General features: G+C 41.9%; 1 protein-coding gene across 1 annotated transcript in view; it reads left to right on the top strand.

The window, feature by feature from the left end:
- LOC138164910 (inaD-like protein) overlaps nucleotides 1-21,645 on the top strand; it is a 337,451-nt gene that overhangs the window by 94,202 nt on the left and 221,604 nt on the right. Inside the window, exon 18 of the mRNA XM_069092869.1 lies at nucleotides 18,395-18,604. Within this exon, the coding sequence (XP_068948970.1) occupies nucleotides 18,395-18,604 (210 nt within the window). The remainder of the gene's footprint in view (nucleotides 1-18,394; nucleotides 18,605-21,645) is intronic.

Raw genomic sequence — 21,645 nt, 5'->3', positions numbered from 1 at the left:
CATTACTTCTTTGTGATCTCCCCCAATTCTAGTAAGATCTGTTGCATGCGGAATAAATGAATGGATAGATGGATGAATACATTCCATAAGTATTTGGGTGGGTGGTTAGGGTGGGTGGCTCCCTATTGGTCTCTTCTATGTCAGCCCTTATTTGGGATTCCTCCCAATCCATAGCCAAAGACCTGAGTCCTTAGACATTATTCTCGCTCTCCACTGATGCAATAAAATTTAGGTATTTCTAAAGAATAATTAGTACTGTGTGCTTGTGGTATTGCCAAAGAGCTAGTATTGATGGTTTCAGAAACAAACATTCAGGAAAAGAAGCATCCCAAGTTAATGAATCATTTGTCCTTACTTATATTCAATGTTTGAGCAATACTGGACTTTGGCCCTAGGCATCAGATAATTTTCAGTTCAAAACATAACAGTGGAAATGGGCCCAGCAGACCCCTGGGTATTTTTCCCTTTTTTGACCCTGAAAATTTAACTCTAGTGTATCTGCTTAGTGGAGGACATTATGTACCCCATGCCCCACCCCTGCCTAATTTAGCTAAGGCTCTGGTAAGATTCCTCCCTAAAATTGGCCAGAGACAACACCATTGTCTGGCCCACATTTAACTCCTTTCCAGGTTTGTAGGACCTCCCTGACCCTGTTCCCTCCTAGTTTTGGCCTGCAGGAACCCAAGGTCATACCAGTGCCATGATGAGACATCAGAGGAGGATTATTATTTGTGTAATTAATTCATAAGTAACTCAAATTTGTACTGAGTTAGGCGCTGTAGGGGACAGTATATTGGATGTAGAGTCAGGAAGACGAGTTCAAAGTCTGCCTCAAGCACTTACTGCCACCTAATTTTTTTCTGCCTTAGTTTGCTCATCTGTAAAATGGGCACAATAATTGTAGCTATCCATCTCCTGAAGTAATTGAGGCTCAGAAAGCTTGTGACATGTTCGTGGTTACAAAGTTCATGAAAAAGCAAGGATCTTTATCTCATCCTCATGATTCCAGATCCATGATTCTTTTCTTTGCAGTGCTTTTTAAAAATCTATAATTTAAATTTGTAATTTCCAATAGCATGGCATAGTTGATAAGAGTTTTAGATTTAAAATGAGTAAGATCAAGGTTTGAATCCTGCCTCAGACATTTCTGAGCTGTGCAATACTGGGGAACTGGCTTTATTTCTCCGCAAATGATTTAGGCTACATGCCCTCCTTCAAGCTGTCTATCTGTGGTCCTGCAATACTGAGAAACAGTAAGAAATAGTTCTTTATTTCCCTCTGTTCACATGCTCCTTGGGAGGTAGCTTGCAAGTGTGGACACTGTGGTGTATTTAGATTCCGAGGACCCTTGCTCCTACTTGCTGTGTGGCATTGGGTCAGGGACTTTAAATGTCTTAGCATCAATTTCCAAATCTAAAACGAAGAGCTAGGATTAGATGGCTTAGAACCCCTTTGCTGCTCCAAATCTCTGTTCCCGTGACCTAATGATCTTGTGTTGATTTCATCTGTGTGCATTTCATTCTCTTTCCTTGTGCTCTCAAATAGAATGCAGCTAGGTGGCAGAATGCAGAGTCAGGAAGACCCAAATTCAAATCTAGCCTTTGACACTAAGTAGCTATGTTATTTAAGCTCACTCTGCCTCAGTTTAACTTGTCTGTAAAACAGGGATAATAGCTCCTACCTGCCAGGGTTGTGGTTAGGACAAAGTTAGGTAGTATTTTTAAAGCCCTGTGCAATCTTTAAAGCATTATATCAATGCTGTCATTGTTATTGATCTTTTGAGGAGAGAAGCTGGTTTCCTTGTGGCATTGTATTCCCCAAAGCCTCCCATTTACCTTGCTCACAAAAGGGGCCTAATAAATGCTTCTACAATTGATTGATTGAATCTCTTAACAATGTGTGTTTTCTGAGAATGTCCTGAGTCTATTTTTTCAATCAAACAACCAAGTTGTAGAAACAGAGATAATAAAGTCGGATGGATTCTGTTATCTCAGATGGAGTGACTTAGTCAGCCCTACTTCCTCCTCTATTTTCTATCAGGAGGGCTTGGTGAAGGTCTTCTTGTACTTTGATAATGGAGGTTGAACTGATTTCATTCCACGATATTTCCCTCAAAGTTAAAAGACTTTGTGCTTCTGCAAATGCTGTTGGGTGATTCACGTCTTGTAGTGGGTGATGCTACCATTGTGACTGTGCTTTATTTGGCTTGAAAGCTCCGAGGATGATTAATTGGGTTCACTATAGTTCTTCCTAGGGTGAATTATAGAATTATGTATCATTTTATCCAACAGGTCAGAAAGATTCCTACCCATGATCAGGTTGACTCTAGGGATGGTTGGACATCTCGGTTGCAGGAACTCTACCCTGATGAAGCAGCAAGACTTTGGGCATGTACTGTGACCTCTCCAGACCTCCTATTCTTCATCTTTAAATGGAAGGCTTGGAGTAGATGGCCAATGAGGTTTTATGATCTCTGTCTGTGTCTGTGGCAGAAGAATTAGAAGATCATAGATTAAGGACGAGGAGTGACCTCAGAGGCCTCCTTGTATAGATTAGGAAATGGAATCTCAGAGAAATTAAATGACTTGTCATCCACAGTCACATAGAGAGACTAATCCTTGAAGTAAAAAATATTATGAGTCATAAATACTTTCTAATTTTATTTTGCAGTTTTCTGTGAATTCACATGAATGCCCTACTCCAGTGGCTTCTGCTCTGTGCAGTGGATGGCATTTGATTTCAACATAGCAAATAGTCATTCATTGTCAACTATGTATATAATATTTCAATAACTTAGAATTTCTTTGCTGTCTTATTGATGTACAACTCATTTCTTCTGCTATTTAGTAGAATATATGAGACTTATGGCCAAAATATTCATGACTCCATGGCCAATCTGGTGGTCTGCCTTCCCCACTTTATCTTGACTGGTTATCAGAGGAGATAAATATTCTACCCCCAGCCCTACTTGCAAATTCTTTCCAACTGGGTGGGGCCAGAGCTCATGGTCCATTTTCCAAGTCTTAATGCCACAATTAAGCATGACAATAAGAATTTAGTGAAGGTGATAATGTTGTTTGTGTTATGTCTCTGACCCGAAAGAACTGTTAGGGAACCCCTGACTTGTTTCTTTCTACTTCTCTTCAAAATGTAATGCTCATGTAATTGCTGACCAGAGTTATTCATAAATCAGTTAAGCAAAAGCATTTATTAAGTCCCTACTATTTACCAATCATTCTAGTAAAGATAAAGACAAAAATGAAATAGTCACTCCCCATAAGGAGCTTAGGGTCAATCAAGATAAAATAAATCTTGTGTGTGTGTGTGTATAAAAATATAGGAAAGCTTTCAGCTTAACTGCTAGGTTCCAAATGTAGACTTTGTTTGTTACCATTATCCACTGATGTAGGTTAGATTTGTTATTTTAATCATTAGCTTTGATGATAAATACCTCAGTAGAAGCATGTCATAAAATCCTAGGATCATAGATTTGGAGCTGGAAAGGGTTTGACATGCAAGCAAGTCCAACCCCTTCATTTTACAGATGAGAAAACTGAGGCACAGGGTGGTGCAGTGATTGGGGAAGAGCCAGGATATCACCACAGACCCTCTGTCTCTAAGAACTCCTGCCCTCTTTCCATTGGACTATGGTGCATTTGTACATGTTGTTCTTTGAAATGAGCAGTTCCGATGATGCTGATGATAACAATAATAGCATTTGAATATCAGTTTAGCACACTAGTTTTATTTATCCACATTAATTCACAAGAACCTGTCAAGTGAAATAAGTGTTACAGTTATCCTTATCTTACAGATGAGGAAACTCCCTGGCCAAGGAACGACATCACTAGGGTTGGAGGTAGGATTTGAATCTGGGTCTTCCTGATTTCAAATCCAACAGTCAATCAGCTAGTATTTTTAAGGTACCTACTATGTTCCAAACATTGTGCTAAAAGATATGACGCAAAGAAAGACAAAGACAGTCCCTGCTCCCAAGGAACTCACAATATAATGGGGGAGACAACAAGCCAGCAGCTGTGCATAACCAGAGTCTAAATTAGAATAAACTGGAGGAACCCAACAGAAGAAAGACTCTCTCTTCTTGATGCCATGTTCTCCAAGTGCTGAAAGGCCCAAGTTACTGGGGAGTGATTGAGTGTTCCCAAGGCTCCTCTCGATTCAGCCCCCAGCCTTAACCACACTTTTCAGTATTTCTCAGTCATCCCTCTTTGTCGCATGCAAATGGTGGGAGAATAAACCTAAAGGAATTTGAGTTTATCAGATGAATGATAGTTAATTAACTCTCCTAAGCCCTTAATTGACATTGTGCTCCATTCTGGGCACCATATTGTTAAGTAGGAATTTTAATGGCGGACCCAGGAGTGGGACTTGTGTGGGCTGGAAGGTTGCATGTAATACAGGGGAGAGAAAGCTAAAAAAGGGAGAATGGAGCCTCATCATGGAAGGCCCTGGACACCCAGCTAATGGAGTTTGGTCTCTACTCAGTTCATATAAACCAGTTTTAGCATGATAGACTTAGGTTGACTATAAGGGGGAAGAGCCTTACTTCCAGTATCCCAAATTGGAATGGGTGCACAAGGTAGTGGGCTCTCCATCACTGGCCATGGAGAGGCCTCTTCTCAGCTGTCCTCCATGGATTCTTTTTCAAATACTGGCTGGATGTGAGAGCTTCTGAGGTCCCTTTTAGCCCCATGTGAGTTTGGCTTTATTTTATCCTAGATTTAAAATAAACACCCCAAAGCGATACAACACAGCCCCCTGGTATTCATAGAAATAATTTGGTGCAGCCAGTTCTCATTTCCTTCTGGGCTGCAAGTTTCTTGAGGGCAGGGACCTAATTCCATGTTTTGCCCATAGAAGGCATTTTCTAAATATTGCATGAATTTGAGTTAGAAGCAAGGATTGACATTTGAATTGTCATTGTTGCTGCTACCATTGATGATCAGGATAGTGATACTGATAGAGAGCTGATAGCCTCCCTCAGATTCGGGAAGCCCAGTTTTTGGAGGGGGGAGGTCAGGGTAATTGGGATTATGTGACTTGCCCAAGGTCACATGACTACCAAGTGTGTCAAGTGTATGAGGCCAGATTTGAACTCACATCCCTCTGACTCCAGGGCCAGTGCTCTATTCATGTGCCACCTAGCCACGCCCCCCCCCCAATTTTTTAAAAAGGTAATTTAAATGTCTCTTTAAGGTTTGGAAAGCACCTGACACCCCTCATTTTATTTCTAAATCACAATAACTGTCTAAGGAGGTACTGCAAATATTAATTTATTATTCCCCCATCTCTTCCACTTACCTATACCCTCCACCTCCTTACACCCTCCACCTCCCTACCCCCTCCACCCCCAAATTACAGATGAGGAAACAGGCTGAGACCTTTGTCTATAGTTATCAATGGTGAGATTTTGGGCCAGATCTTCCTAACTTTGTATAGCCCTCTGTCCACTCCAACCCCTCTGCTTCTTACCCCAGCAATCTCTTGCCCAGGGATTAAGAAAGAGTACAGTCTCAGATACTTGTAGAGTTTTTGGTTTGTAAAAGCATCAAAGTATCCACTGTAATCCACTGTTTTTACTATTGCTGCTCTGATTCCCAAGGCATCTTCCTGGGCTGTTTCCCGTGGTCTGCCTTTCCAGTTCACCTCTTTGGTGCCTGATTCACCTTAGGGGGATTAGATTATGGCTGCAGAAAGCTGACCAGTCAGTAGTTTGCTGAAGTATGAAAGGACATCAGCATCCATATTCATCAAAGAGTAACCTATAGCTTTGTGTTGAGTCAGCCACGGAGATGCTTTTAAAAGGCATTTGTCTGGAGCTGAACCTTCACTTCACCCCAGAAGTATTGATAAAGGCTGTTTTTCTGCCCATCTTCGTATCTCATCCACATTTATTTTCACAAACATCAAAGTACTGTAAGCTTTGACACCAACTGTGCTCAAGACTTCTTTTCACAGAGGATTTGCTTCCTTTTTGCTCTATGGGAACCTTCCATGTCCTTTAAATCATTTTAAGCTGCTTCATTTGGGGGAGAAAAAAAAGTCTTAATAGTGTAGTCCTGGGGTCGATGGAATGTGGCTACCGGGGGAAATTCTCTCATAGCTTAAAGCAGGCTTTTCAGTGGGGCAGTCCCGGGTGACTGAAGGGAGCACACTCCTGGTGTGTGGAGTTTGTGTGTCCCCAGGATGAGGACTGACTTCCAGAAACTTCCCTGCAGCCAGACTAAAGGCACCAGGAGACAAGCAGCCACTTACTAAGAGATCAAAGGGCCTCTGTGTGGGTCAGCTGGGAGTCCCAATAGTACACATCAAAAGCCTCCCCTTAGCGGGAGGGGGGGCCAGCAGAGAGCTCGGCATAGCAGGAGGCCTCTGAGATCTGAAGTCAGGGCTGCTGTTGAACTTGGGGGGACGTTTGTGACTCCTCTAGAATATGAATTTAGGAGGAAAATCCCATTGTATCCAAAGGGAGAAAAGAGAAGCAGACAGGCGGCCAAGGCTTGCCAAGGTCGCTGGCAGTTTCTCAGGAGGGGACTGGCGGCCTTTCAGGCCAGTGTGTTCTCTGAGCTGTCCCCAGATCCTTCTGGGGAGGATGGCAGAGGACAGAGAGCCAGCAGATGCCCTGTGTGCTACACCTGTTGGACTCCTTCCTTCAGCTGCATTTTAGAAACAATTCAAATATTGGAAAATGTGGGGCTGTAGTTTTGAAATGACAATAACACTTGAAGTGATTTCATCTATGTCGATCAGTCGTTCACAATAACTGTGTGTAAAGGCAGAAAACATGTTCCCTGCCCACTAGAAGCTCGCAGTCCCATGACTTTATTTAAATAACTAAAAATTACTTTATTTAAATTCCTCCAAGGATACAAAGACACCGATGAAACAGCCCCTTCTCTCAAGGAACTTCCATTCTGCAGAGCCAGGGTCCATAGTGAATTACAAAAAATATTCTGACAGCTGCCTTTCAGTCTCCTCTGTATTTTATTTTATTCATTGACAAAGATAATTTTGTGAAGGAATCCTAGGCTTCCCCAGAGTGCCCAAGGCACCCAGGACACAAAGAGTTCCTGAACCTTTTTCTGGAGGTAGTGTGCTCTATTGGAGGGAGTCCGCTGGACCGGTCTGAGCCTTGGGATGTGGCCCAATTCTGCTGGGACTTCACTGTTTCTTTGATGAGTCAGATTTTTGTCTCAGAATTTCAGTTTCCTCATCTGTAAAATGAAAACATGGGACTAAGTGACCTCCAAGGGCCTTTCATTCTCTAGATTAATGATCCTACAGGACCATCTGGTGTAACAGAGTGGGGACTCCCCTGCGACGGGGGGGAGAAAAGATGTAAATAAATAGATTTATTTTAAAATTACGTGGGAGTTTGGGGAGGAAGGGCAGGTGCTAGTAGCTGGGATATCAGGAAAGGACTCCTGAAGATGGTGTTTGAGGCAAGTTCTGAAATCACTTAGGAATTCTCATAGCAGAGGTGAGGAAGGAAAGCTATGGAGTGGAGCAGGTGTATGGAGTATCCAGAAGGCCAGCTGCCTGGACCAGAGTGTGTGAAAAGGGGTAATGCAGGATAAGGTCACTGAGTCAGGCGGCAAAGGGCTTTGGGCTTGACCAATGAAGACCATAGCTCCGTTCCTTCTGGGGATGATGGGGGAGAGGAGGTTTGTATAGTGTCACAGCCAATAAATGGCTGTCACTTGATTTCCCCCCATCCCGACCCCTTTTTCCTATCTCCAGTATTTAACACAGTATCAGGAACATAGACCACCAACCTTTTGGTGATGAGCTGCTCCCATTTACAAGGCATCATATTGTTCATGAATCACTTCAATGGGAAAGTAGCATGGAACACTGGAGAGAGAGGTGGTCTCAAGGTTCAATCCTGCCTCCAGCTCAGACTGGTTGGGTGACTCTGGGCACCCGTCAGCCACCAGTTGCTAGAAGGAGTTTCCTTGCCCAGAAATTCCCCATACCATTGAAAGCCTGGACACAGTCTCAATCCCTGTGACTTTAGGCAAGCTGTTTGTTTTTTCTCTGCCTCCTTCCTCATCCTTAAAATGGGAATAATACTAACCTCTAATGTACAGAATTGCTATAAATCTCTGATAAAATAATCGATGTCTAGTCCTTTAGAAGCCTTAAAGCACATAGTGAATGAAAGCTTTTTTAAAATTTAATTTATTTTTAGTTTTCAACATTTACTTCCATAAATTTTAAATTTTTCCCCCTTCCCTCTCCCTTCCCTCTCCCTCCCCAAGACAGCCTGCAGTCTGATATAAGCTTTACCTAGACATTTCTATTAAGTATATTTTTACATTAGTCATGTTGTATAGAAGAATTATAACGAATGGGAGAAAGCATGAAAAAGAAAAAACCAAAATGAAACAAAACAAAAAAAGAAAACAGTCTGCTTCGCTCTGCATTCAGACTCCACAGTTCTTTCTCTGGATGTGGATGGCATTTTCCATCATGAGTCCTTTGGAAATGTTTTAGGTCCTTGCATTGCTGAGAAGGGCTGTCTATCAAAATCAGTCATTGCACACTATGACTGTTAGTATGTACAATGTTCTCCTGGTTCTGCTCACTTCACTCAGCATCAGTTCATATAAATCTTTCTAGGTTTTTCTGAAGTCCGCCTGTTCATTTCTTATAGCACAATAGTAAATGAAAGCTTTTAGCTATGGAATCTTCTGAGGGAGATCATGTAGATTTTATTGTCCCTATTTTATGACTGAAGACACTGAGGCCCATCAAGTTGTCTAGTGAAGTACTTGGGGCTTAATTGCGCATACCCAAGTTCTCTGATACCCCTGGTCTGGAACTTTTTTCATTCTGATATATGGAGGGAACTGAAACATTTTAAGTTTAAAACAAAAACTTTCAGCATCTTTTACCACCACAAAAGCTATGGTCAGACAAGAGGTGAAATGAAGGGCCCTCCCTAGACTTCCCTAAATGGGAGACACAAATAGTTTTCATGTATCTACCTGCCTCTCCTGGCACATACTTGGAGCCTAATAAATGCTTATGATTGATAGATGGATGGTAAGGGGCCTGGGTCTAAATTCTAGCTTTGCCACTTAGGGTCTTTGTGACTGAGGAGGTGGGGGCTGCCAGCCCTGGCTTCTTTCTGCCTCTGAGGCGGCTGGGCTGGGGATCCCCAAGGCCCCTCTTGTTTCTAGTTCCTGTGGGAATGAGCATAAGAGCTAACTTGATGTTAGACCCCATGGTTCCAAAGGCTTCATACCCCTTTTGTTGTTTGATCTCAGTCTAGTCTGGTGAAGGACATTGCTCGAGGGAAGGCATCCCGGTGCAGCTGCATTTGAAGTCAGAGGACTTGAATTGGAATCCTGAAAAGCATTTATTAAACACCTCCTGTGTTCCAGGATCTGGGACAAGTTTGGGGGCACAAAGAAAGGCAGCCCCTACTGGGGGGGGGGTCACAGACTAAAGGGGCAGGTAATTTTGTGGGAGGGAGGTGCATTGGGCTGATGGGAGGAATCCAGGAATGCTGTGTGCTCAGAGTGGTATCTGATCTGAGCCTTGGAGGAAGTGGAGGCGAAGAGGGAGAGCTCTCCAGGTGTGGAGAAGAGCGGGGACCAAGGCACAGAGATGGGCAACGGGCTATTGTGGATGAGGACCAGTAGGGAGACCTCTATAGCCAGACCTTTGTCCATGAAGAGGAGTGATGGAGAATAAGGCTGCAAGGTAAGGGGTCAGCTCAGACAGGAACCTGTCTTTGATCCTCACAGGAGTGGGGAGCCACTGCAGTTTATTGAGTAGGGGCCTGGTGCAGTCAGAGCCGAGCTAGGAAAATCCCTTTGGCAGCAGAGGAGAGCGCTGGACTGGAGAGGGGAGAGACAAGTCAGGTTATTTAAGAGGCTGTTGTAATATTTCAGGTGAGATGTGATGAGGGTCTGATCAAAGGGAGTGGCTGCCCAGTCAGCGGTTTATTAATTGCTTAGAAAGTGCCCATGTTTTTCTCACACCCCTCTCTCTTCCCATTGTGCCCACTGCCTCTCTTCCTTCCCTGCTCTGCCTCCTGGCACCTCCCAGAGGATGCAGCAGCATCTGATTCTGATTAAGGACTCAGTGTTCGGGGGGAGGGGCGAGAGACAGACGTGGTGATTATGACAGCCGTGGCCACGTCGAAACTTCTGATCACTTGGTTTTCCCACGAAGTTGGCAGCCTTAGGGAGCCATTCTTAGACCCCACAAGGAACATTGTGAGGTGTTCTTGCCTCTGCTGCCCCATCTCAGCTCATTAGTGATTCATGGAGGGGTTACAGGGTGGGTGCTGCCATGGAGTTGTTACACATTTGCTTTAACTCAGGCTGCCCACTGGAGCTCCTTGGCTTTCCTCCTGGCTCTGGACTCAGCCCCAGTTCGCGCACTTTGTATGCTTTGCATCCCAGTGTGTGTCTGCATCACTGTCTGACATGACCCTTGTAGCTTAAAGTTGGGTTTTTTTGACTATTTGTCAATTTTCTGGATTTGAGATTATTTTGATTTGCATTTCTTTTATTATTAATGATTTGGGGCATCCTTTCATATGGTTGTTAATACTCTCCCATTCTTTGAGTACTGCTTGTTCATGTCCTTTAGCCACTATATGTTGGGCAATAGCTTTTGATATATACATATACATATGTATGCATTTGTATACGTACATATACATAGATATCTACAGATTCACTATATATCTTGGATGCCAAACACTTACCAGAGAAATTAAATGCAAAGATTTTTTTCCCCCATTTATTCACTTTCCTTTCTTATCCTAGATTTATTCATTTTATATTTGTAGAAATGTTTCAGTTTCATGCACAGTTGTCATTTTTATCCTTTGTATTGTCTCAGTCCCTTGTATGGTTAAAAATGTATGAAAGATAAATAAACTTCCTGTCTTGTTTTTTTATAGTATAATATTTAATATCAAGGTAATGTATCTACTTTGACCTTAGTGTGGAATATGGCATATAATATTGGTCTAAGCCAAATTTCTGTCAGATTGCTTTCCCAGCAGTTTTTAAAATCAAATAATTCTTTCCTAAGTAATATGCATTATGATTTACCAAATACAGGTCTGGTGAGTTACAATTGCTTGTGATTCTCCCTTGTCTAGTCTGTTCTAATGATCTGCTTTTCAAATTTAAAAGCGTTACCAGATTGTTTTCATGATTGCTTCTTTATATTATGGTTTAGAGTCAGGAACTGCAATTTCCCATCATCTTTACCTTTTTTCATTTTATTTCTCCAAATGAATTTTGTAATCATTTTATTGAGTTCTATAAAGTATTGCTTTGATAATTTTATTGGCATAGCATTAAAACTGCAGACTAATTTTGGTAATATTGTCACTTTTGTATTGGCATGGCTCAGCCATGAGAACTGAATATTCTTCCAGCTAAATTGTACTTTATTTATTTTAGGAACACTTAGGAATTTATATGGATATTTACTGAGCTTTGGTAGATTGATCCCCCAAATTTTATGCATTCTCTAATTTTCTTTGAATGGTATTTTCATTTCTTTTATTACTTTTTGGATTCTGCTATTATTAGATAGATATGGCATTAGTTATTATGGGTTTATTGTATAGCTTTCAGATTTGTTGAAGCCATTTATTGCCTTAATTAGTATCTTTGCTAATTTCCTTGGAATTTCTAAGTAAACAATCATGCCATCAGAAAAAAGATATATTTTTATTTTTTCTTTTGTCTATATGCATTTAAGTTTTTTTTTCCTCTTGTCTTATTGATATTGCTAGCATGTCTAGAATTTTTAAAAATAATAATGGAGAAAGTGGGTACTCTTGCTTTACTCTTGCATTTACTGGTAAATCTTCTAGTGTATTTCCATTGCATATGATGCTTGCTTTTGATTTTAGAAAAATATTTTTATGATATTTTTTAAAAGGTTCTATAGGCTAACCTATACTTTGTAGTAGTCTTTTTTTTTTAATGATACATAGGTATTGTACTTTGTTAGAGGCTTTTTCTGTATCTGTTGATAATCATAATTTTAGAAGTTTTTGTTTTTAGTATGACTAGTTATGTTGGTTGTTTCCCATTGTTGAATAAATTTAACTTGTACATAATGGGTAATTTCTTGGATAAATTTCTATAGTCTATGTGATAGGACTTTATTTAAAACTTTTGGATCAATAGGCATTGATGACATTGGTTTGCAGTTCTCTTTCTATACTTTTTCTTTTCCTAATTTAGATATTAGGGCTATATTTGTTAACCTTGCTAGAAAAGTCAATTTTTAGTCAGGTGACCTAATTTTAAATTCTAGCTCTACTATTTACCAGTTATGTGCCCTTGCCCAAGTCACTTCATTTCTCTAATCCTCTATTTCCTCATATGTAAATGAACAAAGTAATATTTTAACTCCTCACCTGAGAGAAAACAACTTCCTAAATGTTAAAGTCCTGTAGAAATGTAAATTCTATTTCTCAGATGCTCGTAGAGAAACAGTCACTTTGGGAGCCTGATATTTAAAAGAATCCAAGAAGATTTCCTCAAATTTAGATTTCTTCAGATTTTCTGAAAGGAGAGTGAATGTCTCAGTAAATAAAAAGATCACACCACAAAATACCATAAATCTTAGAACTGGAAGGAACCCCAATCAATCAATCAATCAATAAACATTTATCAAGTGCTTAATACATATCTAGGTATTGGGTCTATAAAGACAAATGAAGTGTGCCCTGCTTTCATGTAGCTTATGTTATGTTGTGTGGTGGTGGGGGGGTGAATACATAAATATGTAGGCAATATACAAATTAATAAGGAGTCTTTTGGGGAAATGGCACTCATTAGCAGGCAGAAGCTCTGCTCAAGTCTCATGTAGAATGGGACCCTAGGGAGCATAACTCAGATGAGGAAACATGGGGGATGGCCAGTACAAAGGCCAAGAGACCTCAAGAGGCTTCAGTTCTAAGCTCTCTGCAGTTAAGGGGATGTTAGACATGGTATCATTGAGATTCTTTCCATGCTCTGACTAGTAGACTCCTTTGATTAGGTATCTGGCAAACAGTCTATAAGAATCTCATTTCATTCTAGTTTCTCATCTGAAGCACTGGCCTGGCCCCATCTCAGGCTCATTTTCCAACAAATCAATTTGCCCAAAGTCACCAGATTAGTACATGGATCAACCAGGTCCTCAGATTCTAGGTCTTTCTCTACTCTACCATGTTGTTTCTCTGAGGTCAGAGACTCTGTCATTCATGAATATAGTCTGGGTTTGTCGTAGGAAGGCATTTTACACAAAGAAATGTATTTGAGGAGCCCAGTTTAGACTGTAAGTGATGTAAGAGAAGCTGTTCCTCTCTGTGACTAGTCTCCAGTGCCCTCTATTGGCTGGTTCATCTCATGTCAGCTTGGATTTCTGCATCCTAGCTTTCTGATGGAGAATGTCTCCCCCAGCCTCATACTTGATGGTTCTACTTTTCCCAAAGCCAGACTGCACAGCCATTGTTTTCCATCAGCTATATTCACTCTGTGACTCCCATGAAAGGAAATACCTGTTCTTCATATTCCAGCTACAGGGGAAGCCAGCAATATTGTCATTAACCCCTCAGGAAATGACACCATGATTATGTATAATGGGGGAGGTGGTAGGTTTGTGGAATAGTGAATAGAGCGCCTGGGCTGAAGTCAGGAAGATTCATCTTTCTGGGCAAGTCATTTAACCTTATTTGCCTCCGTTTCCTTATCTGTAAAATGAGTTGGAGAAGAGAATGGCAATTACTCCAGTATCTTTGCCAAGAAAACCCCCAATGGTGTCATAGAGTGTCAGACACGACTGTACACAACTGGACACCAGCAACAACAATGGGGGTTTCAGAAATCACCGTTCTATTCTCTTTTTCTTTGGTGGGGGAAGAAGTTTTTTAGTTATCTGAACCCAAAAGGATCACCATCTGATAAGTTCTTTGACTCATGTCATGAGTAAATCATAGCCTGGTAGGACACCCATGGCTGTAGTCAGAGGTCTTTAAGGGACCAGCTGTTCTTATCAGCAAGATGAAAGTAAACATTTGTACAGATGAGCAGAGTCTTTCTGGCTCTCCCATGAGGTAATCTGTTTCTCCATCCCAGAATCACAGATTTATAGCCAGGAGGGACCTTAAGGGTCACTAATCTAACTCCCTCCTTCTATAGCTGAGGAAGAGGGACCAGAGGGTGGAGAGTTGGAAGGCACCTTTGAGGGAAGTATCCCACTTCCTCATTTTGTAGATGACGCTCCAGTTCACATTTCAAAGTAAATCTCTAAGTAGGATTAGAACCCGGGTCTTCCTGCCTCCAAGAGGGCCCCTCTACAAAGGAGTGGTTTTCCTAAGGCCACACAGATAAGCAGGGGCAGGGCTCTGAGGGGGCTTGTCATCAGGAGTTGGAGACTCTCTTTTCTTTGTCATTATCAGAGTCACTGTTAAGGTGTCATGGATGGGGTCGGGAAGGTCTGGTTAAAGACCTGCCTCCTACATTTCATCTGTGTGACTGTTAGTAAGGGCCACCCCCCAGCCTCCTTCTCTTTCACTTCCCCCACCCCCCCCCAGCTGCTAATCTGTATCAGTAGAGGGAGTTTCCCCACATTGAGTCGCGAGTCCAGTAGACCTTCCCAACCCCTTACCTCTTGCACGACAATAATAACACACACCTTTCCAGTACTTTGGTCATTACTTTGCCTACGCATTATTATTTTAGTGGAAGGCTTAGAGTACTGAGAAGTTAAGCCATTTTCCCAGGGTCACAAAACAGGATATATCGAGCTAGACTCGAACCCATGCTCCAAGTCCACCTTGCCCTATGCCACACTATCTTTTCTCCTCTAAGAAAGCCACAGTCATGAGGGTCTCCCAGCTGCCTTTCAGTACACACGAAGTCAGAGCACACAGAGGTAACCTGGGGGGTGGTTTGTCATCCCTCTTCCCCTCCTGAGAAAAAGGATATATTCCAAAGTCTTTTGTCACCAACTGACACCTTAAATTAAAGAGATAATTGTCGAGCTTATTTATTACTGTGTCAAGCCTCAACTGGAATGGTTTCATATTTCAGCATGCAAAGTGTGTTGTGATTCATGGTGGCTGGGGCCCGAGCAGACAGGTCCTTTATATTACTGCAGTGATGGCCCCCGATGCACCTGCCTGCCATCTTCCCTCCAGCTCCCTTCTCTGCCTAGCCAAGAGCTCCCTCTACTTGAAAACACGAGTGTATTGATAACCCCACAGGAAAGCCTGACTTTAAATGAGCATAAGTCTTATTTATCCCTATGAATCAGGGCTTTTTAACTGGGGGTCTAGGAACTCAGCATTTTTATATTTTGATTAGTAATCTTGTGTATTTTTATTTTCTAAATTTAAAACCATACTTCTGAGCAGGGGGTCACAGGCTTTATCAGCCTGTCTGCCAAAGGTCTATGACACAGAAAAGACTGATGCCTGATGGATATTTGAAGGTTTACATTATGACTTGTTAGAACCTGTGAAGATTCTGCATTGAAACTGACTTGCTTATGAAGGGAAGAAGAGTCAGATTTCAAAGCATTTTCTAAGGAGCGGATCCCATTGGTTTTACTTTTTTAAATATATTTTTATTTATTTTGGTAAATATTTACCAATTACATGTAAAATTTTTTTAACATTCATTTTTTAAAAATTTCATTTCCAAATTCTCTCCCTCCTTCCACCTTCCCCTCCCCTTTGAGAAGAAGGCAAGCAATGGGCTATTGATTGTACGTGTAAAGTCTCGTAAAACATTTCCACATTAGCCATGTTGCAAAAGAAAACACACACAGCAAAAACAAGAAAAAGAAAGTAAAAACAGCTTGCTTTAATCTGCACTCAATTCATCTGTTCTCTTTCTGAAGGTGGAAAGCATTTTGCATCATGGGGTCCATTGATTTTAGATAAGGTACCATCCTGTGCAGGCCTTTGAACCTATACGCTGAGGTTTAACATAGAAACACACACCAAAAAGAGAGTCAGTCCTTTGAAGATTGCTTAGCCTCATTAAACCATCTTCCCCATGCCCTTCCTACCACCTTTCCTTGACCTTTTCCCCTTCACTAGAATCTGACAGATTCTCAGTCTGCTAATCTAATAGCACTGTATTTCAGGTACAAAACCACTTTTCAGAATGAATCGCATTGGAGAAACCAACAATGATACTCTTGAGTTATTAAGTGTCTTCCCTTCTTCCAATATAGTTTTCCTGTAATAAAGTTATCTAAGCAACAATGGACAGAACAGGGCAGGCAGGATTCCTCCTTTCCTCAATGCTGACTTGATCATCCGTAGCATTCTTTTCAAAGGTGGGGTTGTTTTTGTGAGTTGCATTGAGTTTTTTATTGTTTGGTCTGAGCTAGTTCTGCAGAGGCTGGCCAGGTGCAGGACCTGGTAAGATTGGGTTTGCTGTGGAGCCAGTATTTGTCTTTTTCTCTTTTCTGTGATAATAGATGTGTGCTGGTGTTTTTTGTTTTCACATCACCTGAACTTCCTTATGTATCCCATCTCCTATCCCTCCCAGAGAGCCATCACCTATAAAGGATAATTTTTTTAAGAGAAAAAAAAATTCACCAAAACCAATGAATAAGTCAGAAACCTCACATACAATGTTTGGAGGGGATGCTTTCTTGTTTCTGGCTCTTTGTCATATTTTATTTTTAAACTTTTACTGATAGCTCTTATTTTTAAATTGCCTTTCATTTCTGGATCTATCTCTTCTCTGTCCCTATCTAATGAGCCACATCCTGTAACAAAGAATGAAAAAATAAACGGGGGAAAAAGCACCCCCCCAAAACTAATGAACATATTAACAGAGTTGGATAGTATCTTCTATATTTCACACCCCTAGTCACCCACTTCTGAAAAGAAGGGAGGGAGGTACATTCTTCATCTCCTTAGAATTGCCACGATAGTCTTCTGAAACAGCAGGGAAACAAAATAAGCCGTATTGGTGGACTTACCGAAGTTTTCTGGGTTTGCCTTGTTGTTTTGCTTGAAGACTCAGCTCAACCCTCTCTTCCCTTTCTGATGCCATCAGTTGCTACCACTCTCTGTTCAACTACATCTCCTCATACTCATTTGTGCATTTCCTTTTTTTTTTTTTTTACTTCTTTGTGGAAAAGTAGGAGTGGAAAAGACCCTCACCCTGAAGAAGCTAGAGGTCTTGACTTTAAGGCTTGCCTCTGATGCTCACTCCCGGGTGAATTAGGGCATATTACTTCCCTGGTAACATTCCCATTTTATTGTGTGAGAAACTGAGGTTTAGAAAGGCTAATCAGCTTATTCAGGTTATATCTCTAGTAACTAACAGCACCAAAACATGAACCCAAGTCTTCTGACTCTAAGGTTAGAGGTCCTGGATTCAAATCTCATCTCTGATAACTATCAGTAATTACTATCTTTGTGACCTTGGGCAAGTCACTTCTCTGATATTATTCCCATTTAAGACACTGAGACTTAGAAGGTCAATCAACCTGTTGAGGGTTATATATCTAGTGACTGATAGTGTTAAGACTTGAACATGGGTCTTTTGGCTATATGTTGCAGGCTTTTAACAGATCATCACCTTGCAGTTAGGTTTCCTATCTTTAGGGTTCACAGAATCATGGGATGTTATCCCCCTCCTCAGCAATCCCAGTGTCTCCCTATGGCCTCTAGTTTCAAGTACAAAATGCTGTGTTTCACATTCAATGTCCTTCATTACCTAGTCCCCTGTTACCTTGTCACTCTTCTTATACCTTTATCCCCATCCGTGACACTGGTCTCCTTGCTCTTCCAGACTGGACATCTCCTTTGGCTGCCCCTTATTAGGTGTGCATTCTTCTCCTGCTCCACCTACTTCCTTGTCATCCCTGAAGTCCCAGCTAAAATCTCACCTTCTTTAAGACCCTTCTCCAAACCCTCTTCATTCCAGTGCCTTCCCTCTGCTTTGTATAGCTTTGGTTGCTCATTGTCTCTCCTGTTAGATTGTACGCTCCTAGAGGACAGGGACTGTGTTTTGCCTCTTTTTGCATCCCCAGTGTTTGGCATGGTGTCTTATGCAGAACAGATTATTAATAAATCTTTATTGTTTATGGATGTGTCTTGAGTGGTACATAGATTCCTTAAGGCTGTGGACATCCTCACCATAGTCCATGTTTCTTTCTTCTGGTATATATCAAATAAAGCTTTAAATTATTTCTATGACTTTGTATGTATTTTATAGTAACATTAGTAGAATGTAAGCTCTTTGAAGGCAGAACCAATTTCATTTTTGTCTTTATGTGCCCAGCACCAGTATAGCGCCTAGCAATTGCTTATTAATTATTTGTTTTGAATTGGTGTGATCCTGACATCTTTCTTCTCTGACTCTCTCTTCAGGACCCTTTAGACCCGACCCGGACCGTGATTGTGATCCGCTCTCTGGTAGCCAATAGTGAAGCTGAACGCGGTAGGGAATTATTGCCAGGTGATCGCCTGGTCTTTGTCAATGATCGTTCCCTGGAGGATGTCACGCTCACGGAAGCTGTGGAAGTGCTGAAGTCTCTGCCACCAGGCAGAGTGACCCTGGGAATCTGCAAGCCTTTGGTGGTAATGGTCAGAGATTATTGCTGGGCTCTTTGTTGGGTTTTAACTGACTCCCAGGTTCCTTTTGACAGTTGATCTGAGTTCATGTCACCCTGTGTCAAGCTCTTGTGTTGGGTACAGGGGAACCTGCAGTGTTTAGGTGAGAGATGGAAACTACATTTCTGTGTAGTGAGTAAGGGAAAGGACACATGGATCAGTGCTCAGATATGTTGACAATTATGCGCTCATACTCTATTTTTATTTTCCCTCCTAGACTGTGGATGCTGGAATTCATTTTCTCACTTTCTATTCTCTCATTCTCTACTTGTTCCCTGCCATCTAATTATAAATGTGTTTATACTTCTAAATCTTAAAAAAAAATTCTTGCCTTAACCTTGCTCTCACTTCATATTTCTCAGCTCCCTCCCTACCATATAACTTGAAAAAGTTATCTATATCTGATACCCCTGCTTTCTCAGTATTCAACACAATATGTCAACAAGCATTTTAAGGTAGCTAATGTATGCCATGGCAGCTAGGTGGTACAGTGGATAGAGAACTGGGCTTGGAATTGGAAGACTCAGCTTCTTGAGTTTAAATTCAGCCTCAGACACGTACTAGTTGTGTGACCCTGGACAAGTCGCTTAACCCTGTTTGCCTCAGTTTCTCATCTGTAAAATGAACTGGAGAACATGGCAAAGCACTCCAGTATCTCTGCCAAGAAAACCCCAAATGGGCTCATGGAGAGTTGGACAGGACTGAAAAAATGACTGAATGACAGCTCTGTGTCAGGTATGGTGCTTACAAATGAAAAAATGAGACAGCGTTTGCCTTCAAGGAGCTTCTTTTCTACTCTGAGCAATATGACTTTTTCACAAACTTTTCTTGATTTCTTTGACAGCTAGTACTTGCCCCCCCTCCACCTCCCACATATTTATTTTTATATTCACTTTTGTGTGTGGCATGTCTGCTGAGAGAATGGCAGCTACTTTAGAATACAAGTGATTTCATTGCTTTATCTTTACTTCAGTACCTAGGACAAGTACTGGTACATAGTAGGTGCTGTATAAATGCTTATTCCCCCCCATGACTAAAACTAACAGCTTACCGCCCCCCTGTATCAGCAATGCCATATTCACAATGCCTATGGAGATTACAGATATGCTGATATAATTATCCATCACAAAATACATCATGCTTGCCATATGGGGGAATAAACTAGAAAATTTATTAAGATACCAAAAGACTGAGTCCCAAAACCAGAAAGTCAAAGCCATCAGAGTAGTTATGACATTGGCACAGGTAGATAAAGTAGAAAGCACCCACATTTTCAAGCCTTTAAAACAGAACAGGCTACCTCAGGCAAAGGTCCTCTTCAACCCACTCACAGCAACCACCCAGCGTCCGGGAAGCGCGCTCCCAGCAGCTCCGGCCCCTGGCAGTCCTCAGCAAGAGTCCTTAGCAGAAATTCTGGCTGACTCAAAAAGGGCTTCGCGCTATCGCTGCCTCTGCTGCTGCTGCCGCCGTCGCCACCACCACCAGGCACCGCAGGAACTCTAGTTTGGCTTCCGCTTCCTCTTGCTCCGCCCCTTCCTGCTACGTCAGCAAGTCCAATGGGGCATGGAAAATCTTTAAATCCCATAACCCTTACACCCCCCACCCCCACTTTTCTTCTTCTTCACTCTTGTAGCATTTGACGCTCTTAGCCTTTCCCTAACAAACACTAGCGCCTTTCTTGCCTTTGAACACAACCCAGCTTTTCCTCTTCCTCTATATTCAGCCCTTCTCTGCCTCAGTTTCAGATTCCTGTTGTTTAAACTGAAATTTCACTTTTGTTCTTTCTGTTCTTTTCTTGCATTGCCAATCTATCATTATCTGTAACACTCCCCCTCCATCCTCTTACCTCCCCCCTCTTTTCCTTCCTTTTTTCTTCTCCAAACTCTCTTCATTTGGTCATTTATTTCCTTCATGGCATAAACTGAGATCTCTCTCTGTTTCTGGCTATGACTCTCTCTGTTCCCTGGAACTGACCTGCATTTCCGGCTGTAGCATCTCCCTTTCCACCTTCACGCCTGGGCTCTCCTCAGGATTCACTATCCAGGGCTTACAAATGGTTTCCTATAAGTCTGAAGTTCTCTTCAAGATGAAGACTTTGCCATAAATATGGGTGAGGGAGCAGCAGGCTTGTGGTTATAGGTAGTCTAGGTCAAACATCCAACATAGAAGGGACTTCCAGTTCATAACACAGTACTTGGCACACGCTGCTTAGTAAAAGTTGATGGATTCATTGATTTGACCTGTGTGTAACCTGGGCCAGGTTCCTAATCCTTGAGTCATGTACCAGGCTTGTTCCCATGCTTTGGTGGTACTTGCTGACCCAGATTTATTTCCATGACACCAAGATCTCTTGACAATATTCCTTTCATTCACCCCATTCTCTCTTCTCAGTGCCATGGTCACCATGAATTAGGCCTTTACCATCTCCTTGGATTACTTCAAGAGCTTCTGGGAAGGAAGTGAATAAAATCTGTATTTTGTGAGTTAGAGAGAAATATTCTCTTCCCCAGAAAAAGTAACCTTAGAGGTCAAAGAGAGCGAGCTACAGGGTTGTGTAAATAGACCCTCAGTCTGTATTTTGTTCAACAATAGGAAGAGCTCTGTGAAGGAGGCCTCCACTGTCTTTGAGATCTCCTGCCCCACCAAGATGGGATTTTGTGATTAATTGCTGAGAAACATCCCCATGAGAATAAACCTGACCTTTGGCAACTCCTGAGACAACAGGGTCAGCAAGTTACAACCCCAAAGTTAAGACGTTCTTCCCTCGCTTCCCTCCTCACCTGACATCCTGTCCTTATTACGCATTAGGAAAATGGCTGAGCAGCTCTCACTCCCCTGGTTCCTCCAGCCACCTGCGATGCTGGCCCAGGGCTATGTAAGACTCATCATAAGTATGTATCTCCTTTCATTCTGTGGACTAGCCCGCCACCTGCTAATTGCCCATCGGCTGATGCTAATTAACCTTATTCTGCTCTAGCCTTGCCTCTTGACCTCCAGTCACACGGACC

The sequence above is a fragment of the Petaurus breviceps genome, unplaced genomic scaffold (genome assembly GCF_028583685.1).
Source record: "Petaurus breviceps papuanus isolate PSGF00001 unplaced genomic scaffold, PetGlider_PUasm1.0 207, whole genome shotgun sequence".
NCBI lineage: Eukaryota > Metazoa > Chordata > Mammalia > Diprotodontia > Petauridae > Petaurus > Petaurus breviceps.
The sequence above is the reverse complement of the archived record's forward strand: the minus strand, read 5'-3'. Positions and strand labels throughout refer to the sequence as shown.